Source organism: Dendrobates tinctorius, unplaced genomic scaffold, assembly GCF_039654945.1.
Source record: "Dendrobates tinctorius isolate UK_male_01 unplaced genomic scaffold, ASM3965494v1 ptg000035l, whole genome shotgun sequence".
NCBI lineage: Eukaryota > Metazoa > Chordata > Amphibia > Anura > Dendrobatidae > Dendrobates > Dendrobates tinctorius.
In genome coordinates, this window is record NW_027361703.1 from 55,023,061 (window position 1) to 55,042,687 (window position 19,627).

The 19,627-nt window shown below is 41.3% G+C and overlaps 1 protein-coding gene across 3 annotated transcripts in view; it reads right to left on the reverse strand.

The window, feature by feature from the left end:
• Positions 1–19,627, reverse strand: part of TBC1D22A (TBC1 domain family member 22A) — a 792,012-nt gene that overhangs the window by 420,511 nt on the left and 351,874 nt on the right. For all 3 annotated transcript variants that reach the window (XM_073573492.1, XM_073573494.1, XM_073573493.1), the window contains exon 9: positions 2,706–2,818. In XM_073573492.1, coding sequence (XP_073429593.1) covers positions 2,706–2,818 — 113 coding nt within the window. The remainder of the gene's footprint in view (positions 1–2,705; positions 2,819–19,627) is intronic.

Here is a 19,627-nt window from a genome sequence, read left to right on the forward strand (position 1 = left end):
TCATGGATGTGTCACTTGTCAAAGTATGTGCTGTAGTTTACTAAAGGCCCCGTCACACAAAGCGATATTGCCAGCGAGATCGCCGATTTTGTGACGCCACAGCGATCTCGCCAGCGAAATCGCTGTGTGTGACATGTGTCAGTGACCGGCCCCCCTGCCAGGTATCGCTGATCACGCTCCATCGTCCTGGGCCGTTTTTTGATCGTTGGTGTCCCGCTGGACAGCGCGCATCGCTGCATGTGGCAGCGAGAGACCAGCGATCAGCGACGCTGGTTTCCAGGGTAAAAAGCGGGTATCCAAGAGACGTGCAGCTTTTAGATACCCACTGTTTACATTGGAAACCAGCTTGCTCGCTGGTCCTGATCGCTGGAGGGGCTGTCTATGTGACAGCTCACCAGCAATCAGCCTAACGATGTCCCAGCGATCCCATCCATGTGGGATCGCTGGGACATTGTTATGTGTAGTGGGGCCTTAGCTGTGAAGGATTTATCACTAAGAGATTAACATTACAGGGCTACATTAGTCCAGCAACACCCCCTCTTGTGATAAGCAGTTCACTGTCTATGGACTTTGCACATACAAAGCCTAGTGTGGGCGGGGCTAGGTTTTTCAGCTCTGCTGCATTGCTAAATCCAAAAGTTCTGATTGTATCTGAACAGTTAGACCCAGTAATCAAGTGATACATGGTTGGATCCAGCTTCTCTTTGCCTATTTCAGATGAGGTAGTAAAAACCTGCTATCAGATTCCCTATAATGCATCCTCTCTCCTCAGATAAGTGGCCATCCAAATGACGCAACAAAATCTTCATTAAGCAGACTAAGATAAGGGCAGAAATCAGCACAGGCCTTATAGTCAGCCTGTGACTTCACACCAAGCAGCGATGCACTGTCTATTCTCACAGCTTTCTTTACTATCAATGCCTTATTGCAGTGACTATCCTTTATTCCAGCTATGCCTGTCCTTCACCTTTTTATTCTGCTGGCTAGATAATAATCTAGCCAATGCGGAAAAAAGTCAAGCATGGCTAAAAGGCTAGTCTTTCCATAAATTACCACAAAGAACTATATAATTTGTCCTCTGGCGTTAAAGAGGAGGCAATACTCTACTGAGCATACTGTGGATGTATTACAACTGCTGTAACCACATTAGTGTGTTGTTTTTTCAATCAGATCTCAATATTACAAGTAATCTGTAACGCGCACATTCAGGGCCCATGAAGGGAGTGAGTACAGCTTGTCAACTGTGAAGAGCAGCTTTAGCCTATAGCTGAAGACCACTGAGTGATACCAGAATAGGGGTGTCATCTCACAATAGGTGTTCAGAAAAAAACAGATGCCACATTCTGGTTCACACAAGTAAGCAAGGAAATGACATCCAAAAGATAGTGAAAATTACACAGTTAGCAAAGTTGCTTCCTTTTTATGTGCCATGGATAAAAAAAAAAATGTAAAAAAAATGTAAAGGGTGTCTGTCACTACCAAATTGCCAATTAACTGCATAAACATTTATATATGGGACGTAGCCCCTTGAAGAATCATACCAGGCACATTCAAATTAACTCAATATTTGCTCAAAAATCTACTTTTACTTAATATACTGATGAAGGTGCTTTGGTGCACTCTTGGTGTGGCCTCTGCCTTGATGCACCATTACACCCTACTATTTGCATATTACAGCTAGTCTCTTACATTAATTGACAGTGCGCTGTAAATCAATTTGCATGTCTGGGTTTGTGCACTGACATTGGAAGAGAACCACAGTGCACCCCAAGTGCTTGTCTCTGGCCGCCGCTCAAGCAGCTTCAGTGAGGAGTGGGTGGTTGAAGTGGTTGAAGACCGCATGAGCACATCAGAGCGCAGTCTCCTCATCACTGGAACTGCTCGGTCCCTACACTTCTAGGAGCATTGCGCAGCAGAGAGAAGCCTGGCGTCAGATCGAGCCTGCAGACAGATTCTGTGAGCGGTCGCATGACACTTCTGACTCTAGTGTCAGTTCGCAAGCACAAACAAGCAAACTGATTAGCTAGTGTTTGCTCTTACTAACCAAGCGCTGTAAACAAAGAGAAGAAATAGGCTTTACTATGCAGTAAGTAGAGCGGAACAGAGCACCAACGCACAGGCCTCACCTAGGGTGCAATGACACAATCTCATTTGCAAAGCAAAAATTAAAGTAAATTTTTAACGGAAATATAAGTTTCAACTGTATATTGCTGATCTGATTTTCATAGGAGATACGCCCCCTATATAAATGGTTATACAGTTTAATTGGTATTTAAGAGGTGACAGCCTCCCTATAGACTGAACTAGAAGCCTATAATCAGCCTTACAGAATAAGTACATGCTACTTTGCTTTGACGTCAGGAGAATTTTCTCAAGGGATAGATACTCAAAAGCATAACCTCAAATTGCCTCAAACAAATAATCTGACGCACCACAATTGACTGCCATCCTTACTAACGTCTGGAGACTGGAAGCAATATCCCAGGGGCTTGGACCCCAGTCCTGTGTTACACAGTGCACATTGCGTTTGTAAGTGAACGCATTTGTCATTTTATAATCCAGCAGTAATGATAAAATGTAGACAGATTTCCTCAACGGAGCAGGTTTTCCCATATGTATTTATTTCTCAGAGTCCCAGCAGTAGCTCAGATTCATGAAATAAATCAGATATAGAGAATGCACGAGGACATGGGGAATCAATTTACCTGAATGCCATCAAGTAACTTGCTCATGCACCAGTAACTGTCAGCTTCAATGTTCCGCAGCACCTCTTCGGACAGACTGGAAACATCAACATTTTCCACTTCTTCTTCTTCAGCTAAAATTTAGAGAGAAGAAAGCATAGTAAGGCAGAGTGTGCAAATGAATAGAGCTGGGTCATGTACAACCATGTGCAAAAACAAAACATGCAATCAAAGACATCTTTAACACTGGCAGCTAGAGGAACCATTTTGATTAGTGAACACTGATAATCTACTTTGACAGATACAGGATACAGATCAGAAATATTGACAGGATGAGCACAGTTTGTGCTACACAATAAACATGTGTGGAAAACCATTACAGCCCACGCTTAGCAGAATGTGAGAACACCTTTAGGTTACGGTATGAAGTTGCGCGGAGATTATATCAACCCTGTGGCAAGCTAAGACATTTGGATTTGGCTCCACATTTTATAAAACAAATTATATACATTGTTAAAGAGGACCATTCACCAAATGTTAAACTGGACACATCATGTAATGGTGGCTGCAAAGCAGAAAAAGCAATTTATTATTTTATTTAACAACATCCTCCAGCATGACCAGTTTGGCAGTAGGTCAGTAGTGGTGTGGGGAGGCATTTCTTTGGAGGGCCGCACAGTCCTCCATGTGCTAGCCACAGGTACCCTGAATGCCATTAGGTACAAGCATAAGATCCTCAGACACGCTGTGAGAACATATGTAGGTGCAGCGGGCCCTAGGTTCCTTCTCATGCATGACAATGCTTGGCCTCATGTGAAGAGTGTGAGCAGTTCCTCCATGATGAAGGCATTGATGCTATGGATTGACCTGCCTGTTCACTAGACCTCAATCCAAGTAAGCACATGTCAAACATCATGCCTCGTTCCATCCATCATATTGCACTAGACCAGACCTGGGCAAAGTTTGGCCTGCGGGCCACATCCGGCCCTCTGGCTGTCTCAGTCTGTCCCGCGGATCAAGACGGTCAAGGGACTGGAAAAGAGAGACCCACGGGCCGCACCGTGCCCACCCGCTGTCTCCATCTGTGCTGACTTTATTGGTGGAGGAGGGGCCTTCAGCTACTTCCTCAACCTATCATCGTGCGAAACCGCTGACGCAATGATGTCATTTCATCACATAAGCTGTGTTCTGCAGAGAGTCAGGGCACCGGAGATAGGAACAGAAGCAGAGCGCAGGGGGAATGGGACCGAGGTGAGTATGTGGTGTTTTTTTTTTAATTGTATGGGATATTTGGATGGACATGGGGAGGCTATGGTTGGCTCATCCAGGACATTGTGAGGCTAGGATGACTTTATCCAGGACATTGAGAGGCTATGGGGCCTCATCCATTACATGAGGAGGCTATGGTGGTCTCATGCTGTACATGACGAGACTATGGGAGGCTCATGCTGGACATGGGGAGGCTCTGTGGGGTCATACTGTATGGGGGCTCTTACAGTATATAAGGGCCTGTGGGGGTGCTCATACGATATATAGAAGGGTCTGTACTCAGGTTCAAACGATATTTAGGGGGATGTCAACATACTTAATTCTGCTCAATATTAAGTGATACAATTAATGTTAATGTAATTATCAATAATATAATAATTATAGTTAATTTATTGATATTCATATTGAGCAGAATTAATTTCAGCCTATTGGTTCGGCCCTCCACAACATTCATGGTCTCTCATGTGGCCCCTCGTGAAAATTAATTGCCCACCCCTGAACTAGACTGTTCAGGAGTTGACTGATGCTTTAATCCAGGTCTTGAAGGAGATCCCTCAAGAGATTATCTGCCGCCTCATCAGGATCATGCCCACAGATTGTGGGGAGATCATACAGGCACGTGGAAGCCACAAACATAATACTATGCAGCATCATTTCCTTGCCTAGAGGCATTTCCACTGAAGTTGGATCAGCCTAGAATTTGATGAATATTCCAAATCCAGACCTCCATGGGATATTAATTTTGATTTACATTTTTATGTTCTAGAGTGCTCAACGTATTCCACTATGTAATGAATAAAGATTTGCAACTGGAATAACTCGTTCAGTGTTGTCTAGGATCTGGTATTTTAGTGTTGGCTTTATTTTTTTGAGCAAAGCATTATATATATACATACACACACATACATACATACATACATACATGTATGTATATACATACATACATACACACACAAACTGTAGAACACCGACTGTACAGCAAATTTGTTAGTACTACAGCAGTTGCAGCCACATTAACAATTTTCTAAAAAGGTAGTACTTAAGTTTTTTATACACTGGAAATTGTTAGAAAAGGATCAACTGTCAACGCATCCTGTTCCTGAATTAGGTGTTATTTTTTCCCAACATGTTGTGAATTAATATGCATCAACTGTATGTCAAAATGTGATTTTTTTTTTATACACACTTTTAATACTTAACTCCATTATAAAAGCCACTTTTTTATACAGGCTATATTCCTGGAAATTACAGTTGTGCTCAAAAGTTTACATACCCCAGCAGAATGTTTGCTTTCATGGCCTTTTTTTCAGAGAATAGAGAAAATGAATGATAACACCAAACCTATTTCTCCATTCATGGTTAATGGTTGGGTGAAGCCATTTATTGTCAACCTACTGTTTTCCTTTTTAAATCATAATGACAACCCAAAACATCCAAATGACCCTGATCAAAAGTTTACATACCCTAGTGGCCTGATAACATGCACAAAGGTTGGCACAAATCGGTTTGAATGACTACTAAAGGTAACATTCTCACCTGTGACCTGTTGGCTTGTAAACAGTGTGTGCATAAAAGCTGAGTGAGTTTCTGGGATCCAGACAGACTCTTGCATCTTTCATCCAGCCACTGACATTTCTGGAATGTGAGTCATGAGGAAAGCAAAAGAATTGTCAAAGGATCTATGGGAAAAGGTAGTTGAAGTGTATAAAACCGGAAAGGGATACAAAAAGATATCCAAGGAATTGATAATGCCAATCAGCAACGTTCAAACTGTGATCAACAAATGGAAAATCAGGGACTCTGTAAAAACAAAACCACGGCCAGGTAGACAAACAAAAATGTCATCCACAACTGCCAGGAAAATTGTTCGGAATGCAAAGAAAAACCCACAAATAACATCAGCTGAAATACTGGTCTCTCTGAAAACTAGCTGTATGAGATTCAATGGCTAGCACACGATAGGTACGGGTATGGTGCTAGTGAAGGAGGCTCATGAGTCCCACATAAATGTCTATTAGAATCACTGCACACATACACTTAAGGAGTATTTGCTTATTAGTGAAATTTATTGAAAACAAGTGCTCTTATAGTGATTGCGACAGAATGACGTTTCGGTCATTCAAGATCTTGATCACATAAGTCGCCGTAGTAGTTCTGAACTAATGGCTGTCCTGAATTAGGTAATGGTCACTTATGCCTTTAGGTTAGCCAGGGTCAGAGCTGTCGCTCTATGTGGGGTGGTGGCGAGACGGTGGAGTATGTTAACACTCAGTTGTAGCAAGGAGGAGTCACCGAAACGTCATTCTGTCGCAATCACTATAAGAGCACTTGTTTTGAAAACTAGCTGTGTGGCTGTTTTAAGACGCACAATAAGGAGGCACTTGAAGAAAAATGGGCTGCATGGTTTCCAGAAGAAAGCCAATACTGCGCATATGCCACAAAGTATCTCACCTACAATATGTAAAACAACACAGAAACAAGCCTCAAAACTTCTGGAACAAGGTAATTTGAAGTGATGAGACAAAAACTGAACTTTTACCTACAACCATAAATGTTACATTTGGAGAGAGGTCAACAAGGCCTATGATGAAAGGAACACCAATCCTATTGTAAAGCACGGAGGTGGATGGCTGACGCTTTGGGGGTGTGAGCTACAAATGCACAGGAAACTTGGTCAAAGCTGAAGGAAGATAATGCAGCATGTTATCAGCAAATACTGGAGGCAAATTTGCAATCATTAGCCCGGAAGCTGCGCATGGGACGTATTTGGATGGCCAAGTCGACCTGTCATTGGCTACAGCAGAACAAAGTGAAGATCCTGGAGTGACTATCTCAGTCCCCTGACCTCAATATCATTGAGCCACTCTGGGGAGATCTCAAGAATGCAGTTTATCCTAGGCAGCCCAGGAATTTACAGGAACTGGATGCTTTTTGCCAAGAAGAGTGGGCAGCTTTACCATTTGGGAAAATAAAGAACCTCATCCACAACTACCACAAATAACTTCAAGCTATTATTGATGTTAGAGGGGGCAATACACGGTATTAAGAAATGGGCTATGTGAACTTTTGATCAGGGCCAGTTGGATGTTTTGGGTTATCATTATGATTTAAAAAGAGAAAACACAGTAGTTTGACAATAAATGACTTCATCCAACCACTAACCATGAGTGGAGAAAAAGTTTTAGTGTTATCATTCATATTCTCTGAAAAAAGGCCAAGAAAGCAAAGATTCTGCTGGGGTATGTACACTTTTGAGCACAACTGTATGTCTAAAGGGCTTTAGAACCTTATAGTTTCATATTGATACATCTGTGTTTAAAAATTCAAATAATTAAAATAAATATTATTTTATGTTTCACATGGCTAGTTAAATGAACAAGAAAAGAAACCATTTAACTGCGAGAGTCAAAAATAAAAGTACAAAAAAATATCTTTGTGAGACAACAAGCTTTGTTGTAATTAAATCCCATACATAATTAGAAAAAATAAATTCTTATCAGTCCTCTGCAATTTTCTGACAAGATCATAACCTCCAGCATACTTTCTAGAGACATCCCTTCTTTGCAGATACACAACACTTTTGCTGGAAATGTGATTTGCATGTAAACATTTACATAACCATATACAGTAAAATGATATCGACACTATAACATTGATTTTTACAATTTATTTTATTTCTTCTATCAAAGTTCCAGCACGTTTAGGCCTAGTCCACTCAGTACTGATATGCTGCAAATATGCAACAAAATCTCAGTGGCAAAAAATAAAAGAATACAAAATAGTGTAGGGTTTGTTTTACTCTGGCAATTTTCCTTGTGGAAATGTTGCAGATTGGCAATGCAAAGGGTGAAACATATTTTGAAAATCTTTAACAAGTAAATTTATACTGCTAAATTTTCTGCTTTGTGAGGCAGAGATTTTTGTAACATCTTAAAGGGGTTGTCCACTACTAGGACAACCCCTTCTTGAACTAACTGTTTGGCCCTCATGAAATAAAAAACCTATACGCCCCTACTGTGCGGCGCTGGTCACAATGCTCTGGTGCGGTTTTGTGACATATGACCCCAGGAACCCAATCAGCGCTAGCATCATTGTCTTTGCCTTTGTACGGATTGAACATGAAGAGGAAGTCAGGAATCAGCTGCAGTCCTGGTTTCCTCTTCATGTTCAATCCGTACATTGGCGGGGAGAGTGACGCCGGCACTGATTGGACACCAGGCAACACGTGTCATTCCACCACACCAGAGCCCGTGACGGTGAGTGCGGACGCCACTGAAACGAAAGGCGAGTATAGCCTTTATCTTATAAGGGTAAAACAATTAGTTCAAGAAAGGGTTGTCCTTGTAGTGGAAAACCCATAACCACTTCGCTGGTACTGTAATACGATGTAAATATTCTCACACCTAATTCAGCAGCATATTTACTGAGGGCCACAATAGAGACCATAGATCTTCCTGTCAAACATCTAATTAATGCTGCCAGAACATGTGCTCCAGCTCTATGGAAATCTACGACTTCCATCCATTATTCTATGGCTACTTCAGGTTTACCACCTCCTTCTACAAACTTCTCTATTTCCAAGGTAGTTTTTATCTGTTTTTGTCATATTGGCAGGTCGCTTCCTAATTAGAGGCGTCCCTTTTAGTTTCCTACAGTATCAAATCTCTTCAGCCAGACACCCTCCACCCTACTATGATTGGTTTCTCAAAGCTGTTTATTACTCTATGTGTTAGATAATTTGATTTTGTCTTGTTTATTGAGACTATTACCAGATCTTTGTTTCCCCATTTTAGACCAGAATACATCCAGATTCCAGCGATGTATCACTTACACGCCTTCTTGCTGTAGTTTTGATAAAACCCTTTTATCTGCTGGAGTTCTTTTAGTCCTTTGAATGTAAGTTCCCTCTTTGTAGTTCTTGATACTCAAGAACTGTGGCTACACTTGACTTTCACCTTCATGGGCAGCTTTCTGTCTATGCACAGTGTAGGCAGTAAGCCGTCTATGATGCAGGTGAGATTACACTGTACTCCACGTTGATAATACTGTCAGATATGCAGTTGTTACAATAGTGATTTTATCAAAAGTACAGCAAGTTGCCAACTAAGTGACAATTTGGGAATCAGGGTCTCTGCCCTATTTTATGCTTCTCTCAATGAAATATTCCCTTCAATATTCTCATTTTGTAAAGTGCAAGATAAAAATCTCTATGCTAATTATATTTTAGCCCATTCGGATTTTACTGTCACATAAGAGGATTTTTTTCTTATACAAGTCTTTGCAGCAAATCTAGCTAATAAGGAATCACCACTACAACACCACCCATTAAATTAACAAAGAAGGAGATATGAATCGGTATAGTTTTATATGTTCACAGAAAGGTATGTAAAGCCATGCATTCATTTCTTTTCCATTTACATCTTTTAGTATGCCCACTGGCATAATGTCATACAATGGCTGAAGCACACGAGGAAGGGCTGCTCAGATGTTTGATGGTCAGATGTCCAGCTGTCCGGATGCACTCATCTGTGCTACCGTCAAGAGCAACTCATTTCTTTTCCAGATCTATGATGAATCAGATATGTATCTCTTTTCAGATGAATGCTTTTGAAACACTGCAAACTAGGTCAGCATCAAAGAAAGGATGCCGTCTTGAAGTGTTTTTTTTTCTTATGTTTTTTTTTCATCTGCTAGGATCTTCAAAGAAACTGGGCAATGCGCAATCAGCTAAAAGAAAATGGAGTGCAGCAAATGGCTCCATTATACAAGCCATGAGCAAACATGGTCTGCTCCTTCTGACACGTAATTCAGAATCACAATGGGAAACGCACTGTGCTCTGCTAGGAGATAACAACTGCGGCATTAGGGGCAAATCATACTCATAAATCTACTATTCACCAATTAAAGCATGTCACAGAACAACATCACAGATGAAAACCCTCAAATGGAAGACATAACAGTACAGTAAAAATAATCACACGTCTTTGAAGACTATACGGCTTATTAGTTTTATAGGGAAAACCCAAGATGACATGACAGTAGGAACATTAATTGCAAATATTGGCAAATAGAATATATAATTCAAATGCACAAAACTCTGTAAAATCTAGTACTTAACTGACCTTGTGTTCCATTCTATGAAATGGAATCTCACCAGGTTTTTGCTGTGTACCATGTTAGTCTTCATGCAGCCATTTTCATACAGTTTTCTCTGCTGCCGATCTAGCACAGCTCAGAATGCTGAGCTCTCTATAACCCTGCCCACATCACTGATTGTACAGTGTTTACAGAAAGCTGCCAATGAGCAAAAGCTGCTAATCCGTGATGGGGGCGGGGTTTCACACAGTAGTTGACCAGGACTAGCTGCCTCCTGTAGTGATAATCTCTTGCTGATAAAACATGGGCTAAAAGTAGAAAAGTACCGCGCCCTCGCAGCAGCATCAAACCGGAGACACCCGCAGCAAGCATCAGGTAGCACCGCCGGACACCCCCACAGCACCACCGGGCACCCGAAGCAGCACTGGGAAGCATCGCCAGGCACCCCAGCAGGACAGGACACCCACAGCAGCGCAACGCAAATCGGAACACTCCCTCATCCCAGCGTACAGCATCACCCCACTCCTGCCTCCTCCAACAGCGACCCTGGGACCCCAGTTCACCACAGCCACTACCCCCGTGGTAAGCTATAAGACGCAACTTTTTTCTTTCATTTTTATTTTGTGTTACTTTGGTATCCATTCCTACTGTTTAATGTGAGTGTCCAGAAAATACATTTCAAAATGTGTGTATATATATATATATATATATATATATATATATATATATATAAATATATATATTCACTGTTCGAGGGGATGGTGTAGAAAACACATTAAGACAAAACTCACTGATCCCCCCATTGCTTCTATCTCAGTACTACACTATTTGCCCAATGGTCTCTACTTTCTACAACAGCGACTATTTAACCCAATCACTAGTCATGCTTATGGTGCATTTAGACGTGCCAATTTCAGCCCCTCAATGAACCTTTGAGAGCGTTCTGTCTTCAAACATGTGATTGGCAGCTCAACTCATGTGCACACTAATGATGTCCGGCCAATAACAATGACTTTTTTTGCCAGCAAAAGCTATTTGATCACGTCTACGAACAAGAGCTTTGTTTGTTCTTCTGGCAAATCGCTGGCATGTTTACACCAGCAAATAACAAACGGGTGTTACGATGAACGTTCATTCAATGATTAGCTACTGGACGAGGTGCTTCCATGCTGCATCACTTTATGAAACTCGGATTATACTTTGGTGCGCCCAAAGTTGCACTTTCACTAATGTATCTGCTAGATATTGGTACGTGTGAAGGTTATTAATTAATAAAAGGTCTCTTGTGGAACCTGTAACTTTTAATTGACTATTTCACAACAGCTCAGTTATTGAAGTGATCTATATTTTCTGCTATGTATTTAAGACACAAAAGTATAGAGTGATCTATACTGTCTCTAGATTTTCTATAATTTCCTGGAAGCGTGACATCATATTTATTAAACTATACAGCAGGAAAACAGTATTCCCGAGAAAGAAAAAAGTGAGAGACTGAGTAAGGTAGATGACTCTACGACACAATTTGAAACTGCGAGTGATACCATTAGCGAGTATTATTTCTATGTAGGACACAAACCAATTCTTTACGAAATTCCCTGTAGGACCAAAAAGCAGAATATAATCAGTAACCTGGATATTTTTCATTGCCTGAAGGGTGTTGAAGAGCTCATCTAATATAATAAATATACTTTTTATTTCAAGTAAATGAACACAGCAACATTTTCAAAGCATGCTGACAAGTATGGCCAGTATCATTAAAAACATACAAAATAGGCACGAAAAATACCTGAACATATAAAAATAAAAGGGGATAATCTAAAAAAAAATTTTGGTCTGTATGAAAAAGAAATATTTCATAAGCTAGAAGTTTTCAGTGCCCCTTTATTACATAACAATTCTTCTGCTTCTGCCATACCTAAAATAATACATGAAATGCTGACAGATCCATCCATCAAAATGCAAAGAAAGACAAAAAAAGTCTGCAATAAATCTGATCATACAGCCTTAGTAGTACAGGTCATGACAAATGTTGTAAGAAAAATAGCCATTGCTGTTTTTCTGAGGTCTTGCTGCTAAGATTTATTTAAAAAAAAAAGCATGAGTACATATGAAATAGTTTCAGTGAATGTCTAGCAGCATTACATCGAACAGAATGAACTGTGCCATGAAACTTTCTCATATACTTTATAGAAGTGGATATTTCAACAAGATCACACTTTTTCATATTTTGTCCAAGAAAAGGAAGAAAATTCGTCACCACTGCCGCCACCTTGATGTGCACTATAGTGCGGTACAAACTCACACACCTGGGCTGCGTGCCAGCTACCCACAGAACGGGTGCTCAATCCAAAGAAAAACAAGCATAGCTACGTTGTATAAAAAAGAACGAAAGGGATGGCACTCACCGTTCTGAAGAAGTGAATTTATTTTCAGATAAAAAGCATAGGCTCGGGAGAGATGTGTGAACTGTGGACAACGGCTGTTTCACGCCAACTGAGCGTCAACGGGTACTGGAGTCAGGTAACAGGAAGGTCGAACTAAATACACTCACAGGTGTGAACACACCTCCTAGTTACTGACACCTACTTCCACTTAATAGAGTGAACAAAAATGTGAATATAAATATAATACAATTAAAACACAATAACTAAATACAGAAAAACACCTAAACACTGTTGATATCATTATCATTTTTACACAAAAACAGACATATCAATTTTTTCATTTAGTCCTAGTGGTCCTGTGGCATTAGACCGCAGAATCCATCTGGCTTCTCTCTGTAAGAGAAGTCTGCGATGATTCCCTCCTTGCTGCGCGGTAAGGCTACTTTCACACTTGCGCCTTTTAGCACAGCGCAACGAGCGCACAAAAACGTATGTCAAAAGCGCATGCAAACGCTTGTAAACCCTGCGTTTTTTGTAGCACTATTGCGCGCATTACGACAAAAAAATCGCAGCATTTCATGCGTTTGTAAGCGTTTTTCATGCGCTTGCATTTTTTATGCGCAATGGTATCATTTCACAGGAGAAAAAATCCTTGAAAAATTCGTGCAACACAGTCCACCAATGGGACAGCAGTGGGCGTGTCTTATGGAAATTCTTTATATAGACCCTGTTTACAGCTGAATTCTTCACATTTGCTTGCACTTGCCTTGTGAAACATGAATCTCCGCTGGAAGAGTTTTTACTTTGAATTGGATCTAGACATGAGGATGGCTCAGGCTTATGCAGTTGCTTGCCATGAACAGAGAGAGAGAGAGGCAGCGAAGACAGCAGCGGCGGCGTTTGTGGATACATCCCATTATTGAACTCCGGGAGAGCCGTGGAGCGTACCACACCCTCTACAGTGAGCTACAGGCAAACCCAGAGAAATTTACAGATTATACCCGGATGTCCCAAGAAAGCTTTATCGATTTGTTTGGTCGGGTCCAAGAAGCCATCCGGAGACAGGACACGCAGCTCCGGCGTGCGATTACTCCTGAGGAACAGCTACTGGTTATATTACGGAACATAGTATTGCAAAACCAACGCCTGCAGATTTTTCTTTGTTGTGACATGTACTATTACAAATCTGGAAGAATTATAGTTCTGCCATGTATTTGACAAAAAGCTGCGGTTTTTTTATGGCATGTAATGAACAAAAGGCTGTAGATGTATTTTTATAAACTTTTTTTTTAATTTATTGTTTGTGTTTTAAAATCCATATACAGAAGTAATAATTGTTGTTTTTTCTTTGTTTCCCAGATTCCTGGCAACTGGAGAAACACTCTCTTCACTCCACTTCCAGTACCGTATTCGAATCTCCACGTTGTCTGGAATTGTAGCGGACACCTGCCGGGCTGTGTGGAATGTTCTTTGTCCAGAATTCATGCCCCTGCCCACTGCAGAAAAGTGGTTGGAAATCGCCGAAAGATCCTGGACTGTCTGCAATTTCCCTAATTGTTTGGGAGCGGTGGATGGGAAACACATCTGGATTATCAAGCCAAAAAGAACTGGATCGGAGTACTACAACTATAAAAGGAGTTTTCTACAGTACTCGTGGCCATTTCAGATGCAGACTGTATGTTTGTAGCAGTGGACATTGGGGCATTTGGCCGTGGAAATGACTCCCAGGCCTTTAAGAACTCGGACATTGGCCGTAGATTGTATGGCAACCAATTTAATTTTCCCATGTCACGGCCTCTTCCCAACACTGAAGCTCCGCCACAGCCCTTTGTAAAGGTTGGGGATGAGGCATTCCAGATGTGCCAAAACATGCTCAAGCCCTACTCCAGCCGGGACTTGGACCACACAAAAAGAATTTTTAATTACAGGCTGACCAGGGCCAGAAGAACTGTTGAGTGTGCCTTCGGTATTCTTGTATTCAGATGGCGCATTCTCGGCACAGCCATAAATCTAAAACTCAAAACAGTGGATGAGGTGGTGAAGGCCTGTGTGGTTCTACATAATTTTGTCATGGCTAGAGAGCATCCAAACATAGATCTTGATGATGTTGCTCCTAACCCATAGCCTGAATTTACTAAGCACCCTCTCAGGTCATCGGTTGAAGTTAGTCAAATGAGGGACCAATTTGTGGCTTACTTCATCTCGGATGTAGGCCGGGTTGAATGGCAAGATCAAATGGTGTAAAAAAAATTTTCTTGTTGTTGGGTTAATAAAACAATGTTTTGATACCTGTACTGAGTGCATTTTGTATTTTTACACTTCCAATAGTACTATCAACTCGCCAGGTGTACCAGTGTTTTTTTTGACAGCACATATCTCCAAGACTGACACAAGAAACATGTCTCAGTAATGGAGATATCTGGTGTCAAAAACAATAATCTATATGACTTGTATTTTCCACACCAGTCTCTACATTCTTGTAATATTGCACAGACTGAATTCAGCAGGGTTCCCCAACTCCAGTCCTCAAGGACCACCAACAGATCATGTTGTAAGAGTAATTTCTGATGACATATGAGGCTCCATCCATTTGGCTCCATCCATGGGGCTCCATCCATCTTCCCATCAATTTTATCCATCTTCCCTGTCCCTGCTAAAGAAAAGCAGGCCCAAACCATGATGCTGTCACCACCATGTTTGACAGTTCAGGGTGATGAGCTGTGTTGCCTTTACGCCAAACATATCGTTTGGCACTGCTGCCAAAAAATTCGATTTTGGTTTCATCTGACCAGAGCACCTTCTTCCATATGTTTGGTGTGTCTCCCAGGTGGCTTGTTGCAAACTTTAAACGACACTTTTTATGGATATCTTTGAGAAATGGCTTTCTTCTTGCCACTCTTTCATAAAGGCCAGATTTGTGCAGTGTACGACTGATTGTTGTCCTATGGACAGACTGTCCCAGCTCAGCTGTAGATCTCTGCAGTTCATCCAGAGTGATCATGGGCCTCTTGGCTGCATCTCTGATCAGTCTTCCCCTTGTCTGAGATGAAAGTTTAGAGGGACGGCAGGGTCTTGGTAGATTTGCAGTGGTATGATACTCCTTCCATTTAAATATGATCGCTCGCACATTGCTCCTTGGGATGTTTAAAGTTTTGGAAATCATTTTGTATCCAAATCCGGCTTTAAAATTCTCCACAACAGTATCACAGACCTACCTGTTGTGTTCCTTGTTCATGATGCTCTCTGTGCATCAAACAGAACCTTGAGACTATCACAGAGCAGGTGCATTTATACGGAGACTTGATTACATACAGGTGGATTATATTTATCATCATTAGTAATTTAGGACAACATTGGATCATTCAGAGATCCACAATGAACTTCTGGAGTGAGTTTGCTGCACTTAAAGTAAAGGGGCCGAATAATATTGCATGCCCCACTTTTCAGTTTTTGAATTACCACAAAAATTTAAAATAACCAATAAATTTCGCTCAACTTCACAATTGTGTCCCACTTGTTGTTGATTCTTCACCAAAAATTTACATTTGGTATATTTATGTTTGAAGCATGATATGTGGGAAAGGTTGAAAAGTTCCAGGGGGCCTGAATACTTTCGCAAGGCACTGTGTGTGTGTATATATATATATATATATTTTTTTTTTAACATGCTATGGCTGGTACTAGGTATACAATGTTGCCAAATCCAATTTACCCCCACAGAAATTGTACACCCACACAAAAAGAGAAAATTATATATAATTTTGTGTGTGTGAGAGAGAGAGCATATTTCAATGAGTGAGTGCGTTTGTGTGTCTGATAGAGCGCATGAGAATATATACAACCCCTGGCAAAAATTATACTCGAGTATAAGCCGAGATTTTTAGCCCATTTCTTGGGTTCAAAGTCCACCCCCCTCCCCTCTCGGCTTATACTCGAGTCATATACCCCAGGAGGGGGTAAGTATATGCGATATTCACCTGTCCCGTTCCACCCCAGCGCACCGCTCTGTCCTTCGCGTCCTGTTTGTGACATTCAGGTCAGAGGGCGCAATGACGTAGTTAGTGAGCACCATGCCCTCTCTGCCTGAACAGTCACTGACAGAGGGACCCGTAAGACAGAGCGGTGCACAGTGGTGGAATGGGGACGGGTGAATATCTCAGGTGTTGGGGCCATGAGCCAGCGGCGAGACCGGCACCAGGCCCCCAGCAACGAGAGGCGAGTATGTCATTTTTTTTATTCGCAGCAGCATATGGGGTATAATCTATGGAGCATCTTACGGGGCAGCATATGGGGCATAATCTATGAAGCATATTATGGGGCAGGATCTATGGAGCATCTTATGGTTCAGCATATGGGGCATAATCTATGGAGCATTGTTATGAATGGGTCACCGAGGAGGAGAGTGCAATAGGCTATGCCACCAGAACACCAGAGAGGTTGGTCGCTCTGCTGATTGCAGACCCCTGATCTTAACAACACAACTAGTAGTAGCCGTGGAGCGTTCCTACGTTGCCCTAGACGCTTCGTCACAGCCGGAGGACTAACTAAGCCTAAAGACAGAAAGGTGAAATCTAAAATGCCCCGGAGCAGCTCCCCAAAGGAATAGACAGCCCCCAAACATATTGTCGGTGAGACAAGATGAAGCACAAACACAGACAGAAAATAGACTGAGCAAATGATGGGGCCTACACTGACTAGATAGGAAAGGACAGAAAAGGCACTGTCTGCAATCACACAAAAACCCTAACAATTCCAACACGACTGATGTACAAAAATACTGAGGTTTGCACAACCTCGCCCCCACTATATCAGCACTCAGGTGTGAACTGGCAACAGGCTAATACAGCAGGGGACTGAGCAAACAAACACAAGATACAAAAATACAAGGCAGGAGCCAGCAGCCCCAGGGGGAGCAAGCTGACCCCTGACAGCAAGGCAAAATCAGATGCAAAGGGTTTAGCAAATGACACTTAGCTGAAAAATGCAGGATCAGGCTGGAAATAGAAATCCTCAATAAGCAAATTAAGGAGTATCACCGGCAGCCAGTAAGAGAAGTCTGCTCGCTTATGTAGTCCCAGTCACTACCCCCACTCCTCCAATTATTCTCTGCAGCTGTTGGGTTAACATCATGTTGACCAGCTCCACTACCAGCAGTATCCACCAAAGGGAGCCTTGCCTCAAAAGTCAGATTAAGAGAGTTCACAACAGAGCATCTTATGGGGCAACATATGGGACATAAACTATGAAGCATCTTATGGGGTCATTATCTTTATGGAGAAGCATATGGTGCATAATTTATGGAACATCTTATGGGGCCATAACCTTTATGGAGCAGCATATGGGGCATATTATTCCATGGAGCATTTTATGTGGCCATCATGAACTGTATGGACCATTATATGGGGCTCCTGATTCAATATGGATATTCAAAAACATTTAACCTACTGATGTCTCAATTAATTTTATTTTTATTGGTATTTTTTTTTTTTGTTAAATTTACCAGCAGCTGCTGCATTTTCCACCCCAGGCTTATACTTGAGTCAATAAGTTTTCAAGTTTTTTGTGGCAAAATTAGGGGGGGTTCAGCTTATACTCGGGTCGGCTTATCCTAGCATATATACGGTAATCACCGGCCTTGGAGGATGTTCATTCAGTTGTTTAATTTTGTAGTAAAAAAGCAGATCACAGACATGGCCCAAAACTAAAGTCTTTTCAAATGGCAACTTTCTGGCTTTAAGATACACTAAAAGAAATCAAGAACAAAAAATGTGGTAGTCAGTAATGGTTACTTTTTTAAACCAACCAAGGCCGGTGATAACATAATTTTTGCCAGGGGTTGTACATCTATATCTATCTATATGCACAACATAAAGAAGGATTTTTCCAGCATCTCCAGGAGATAAAATAATAATTGCTTTATTGAGAATATAAAATCTTCATACCATCAGGTAAAAACGACATAAAGAGGCGTATGGAGGGGATCAATTTCCTACGCGTTTCACCCTGAAAGGGCTTAATCATGGAATGCCAAATCATGGAAAGCCCTTTCAGGGTGAAACGCGTAGGAAATTGCTCCCCTCCATACGCCTCTTTATGTCGTTTTTACCTGATGGTATGAAGACATTATATTCTCAATAAAGCAATTATTATTTTATCTCCTGGAGACGCTGGAAAAATCCTTCTTTATGTTGTGCATGCACTATACACCCGGGTCACAGTGTTTCCGTGCGCCGGAGGTGTGATCAGGAGTGAAGAGGGGTGAGCTGAATACTTCTTGTTTGTGTATATCTATCTATAGGTATAAAAATCTAAATATCTATACATACCCATATATATATATATATATATATATTAAAAAAAAGTAAAAAAAATAGGCAGCACTCAAATTAAATGTGAAAAAAAGTGGATACTTTACTGATCCTCCAGTGGCAACGTTTCAACGGTGACCCGTCTTTATTGGCTTGATAAAGACGGGTCACCGTTGAAACGTTGCCACTGGAGGATCAGTAAAGTATCCACTTTTTTTCACATTTAATTTGAGTGCTGCCTATTTTTTTTACTTTTGTTAATTTGGCTGTTTGGACACTGCTGAATAGGTTTTGCACCAACTATTTAATTTTGGTAGTGCTGCCCTTTTTTTGATTTTTATATATATATATACATACACAGTGGGGCAAAAAAGTATTGTCAGTCAGCAATAGTGCAAGTTCCACCACTTAAAAAGATGAGAGGCGTCTGTAATTTACATCATAGATAGACCTCAACTATGGGAGACAAACTGAGAAAAAAAAATCCAGAAAATCACATTGTCTGTTTTTTTTTTCATTTTATTTGCATATTATGGTGGAAAATAAGTATTTGGTCAGAAACAAAATTTCATCTCAATACTTTGTGATATATCCTTTGTTGGCAATGACAGAGGTCAAACGTTTTCTGTAAGTCTTCACGAGGTTGCCACACACTGTTGTTGGTATGTTGGCCTATTCCTCCATGCAGATCTCCTCTAGAGCAGTGATGTTTTTGGCTTTTCGCTTGGCAACACGGACTTTCAACTCCCTCCAAAGGTTTTCTATAGGGTTGAGATCTGGAGACTGGCTAGGCCACTCCAGGACCTTGAAATGCTTCTTACGAAGCCACGCCTTCGTTGCCCTGGCGGTGTGCTTTGGATCATTGTCATGTTGAAAGACCCAGCCA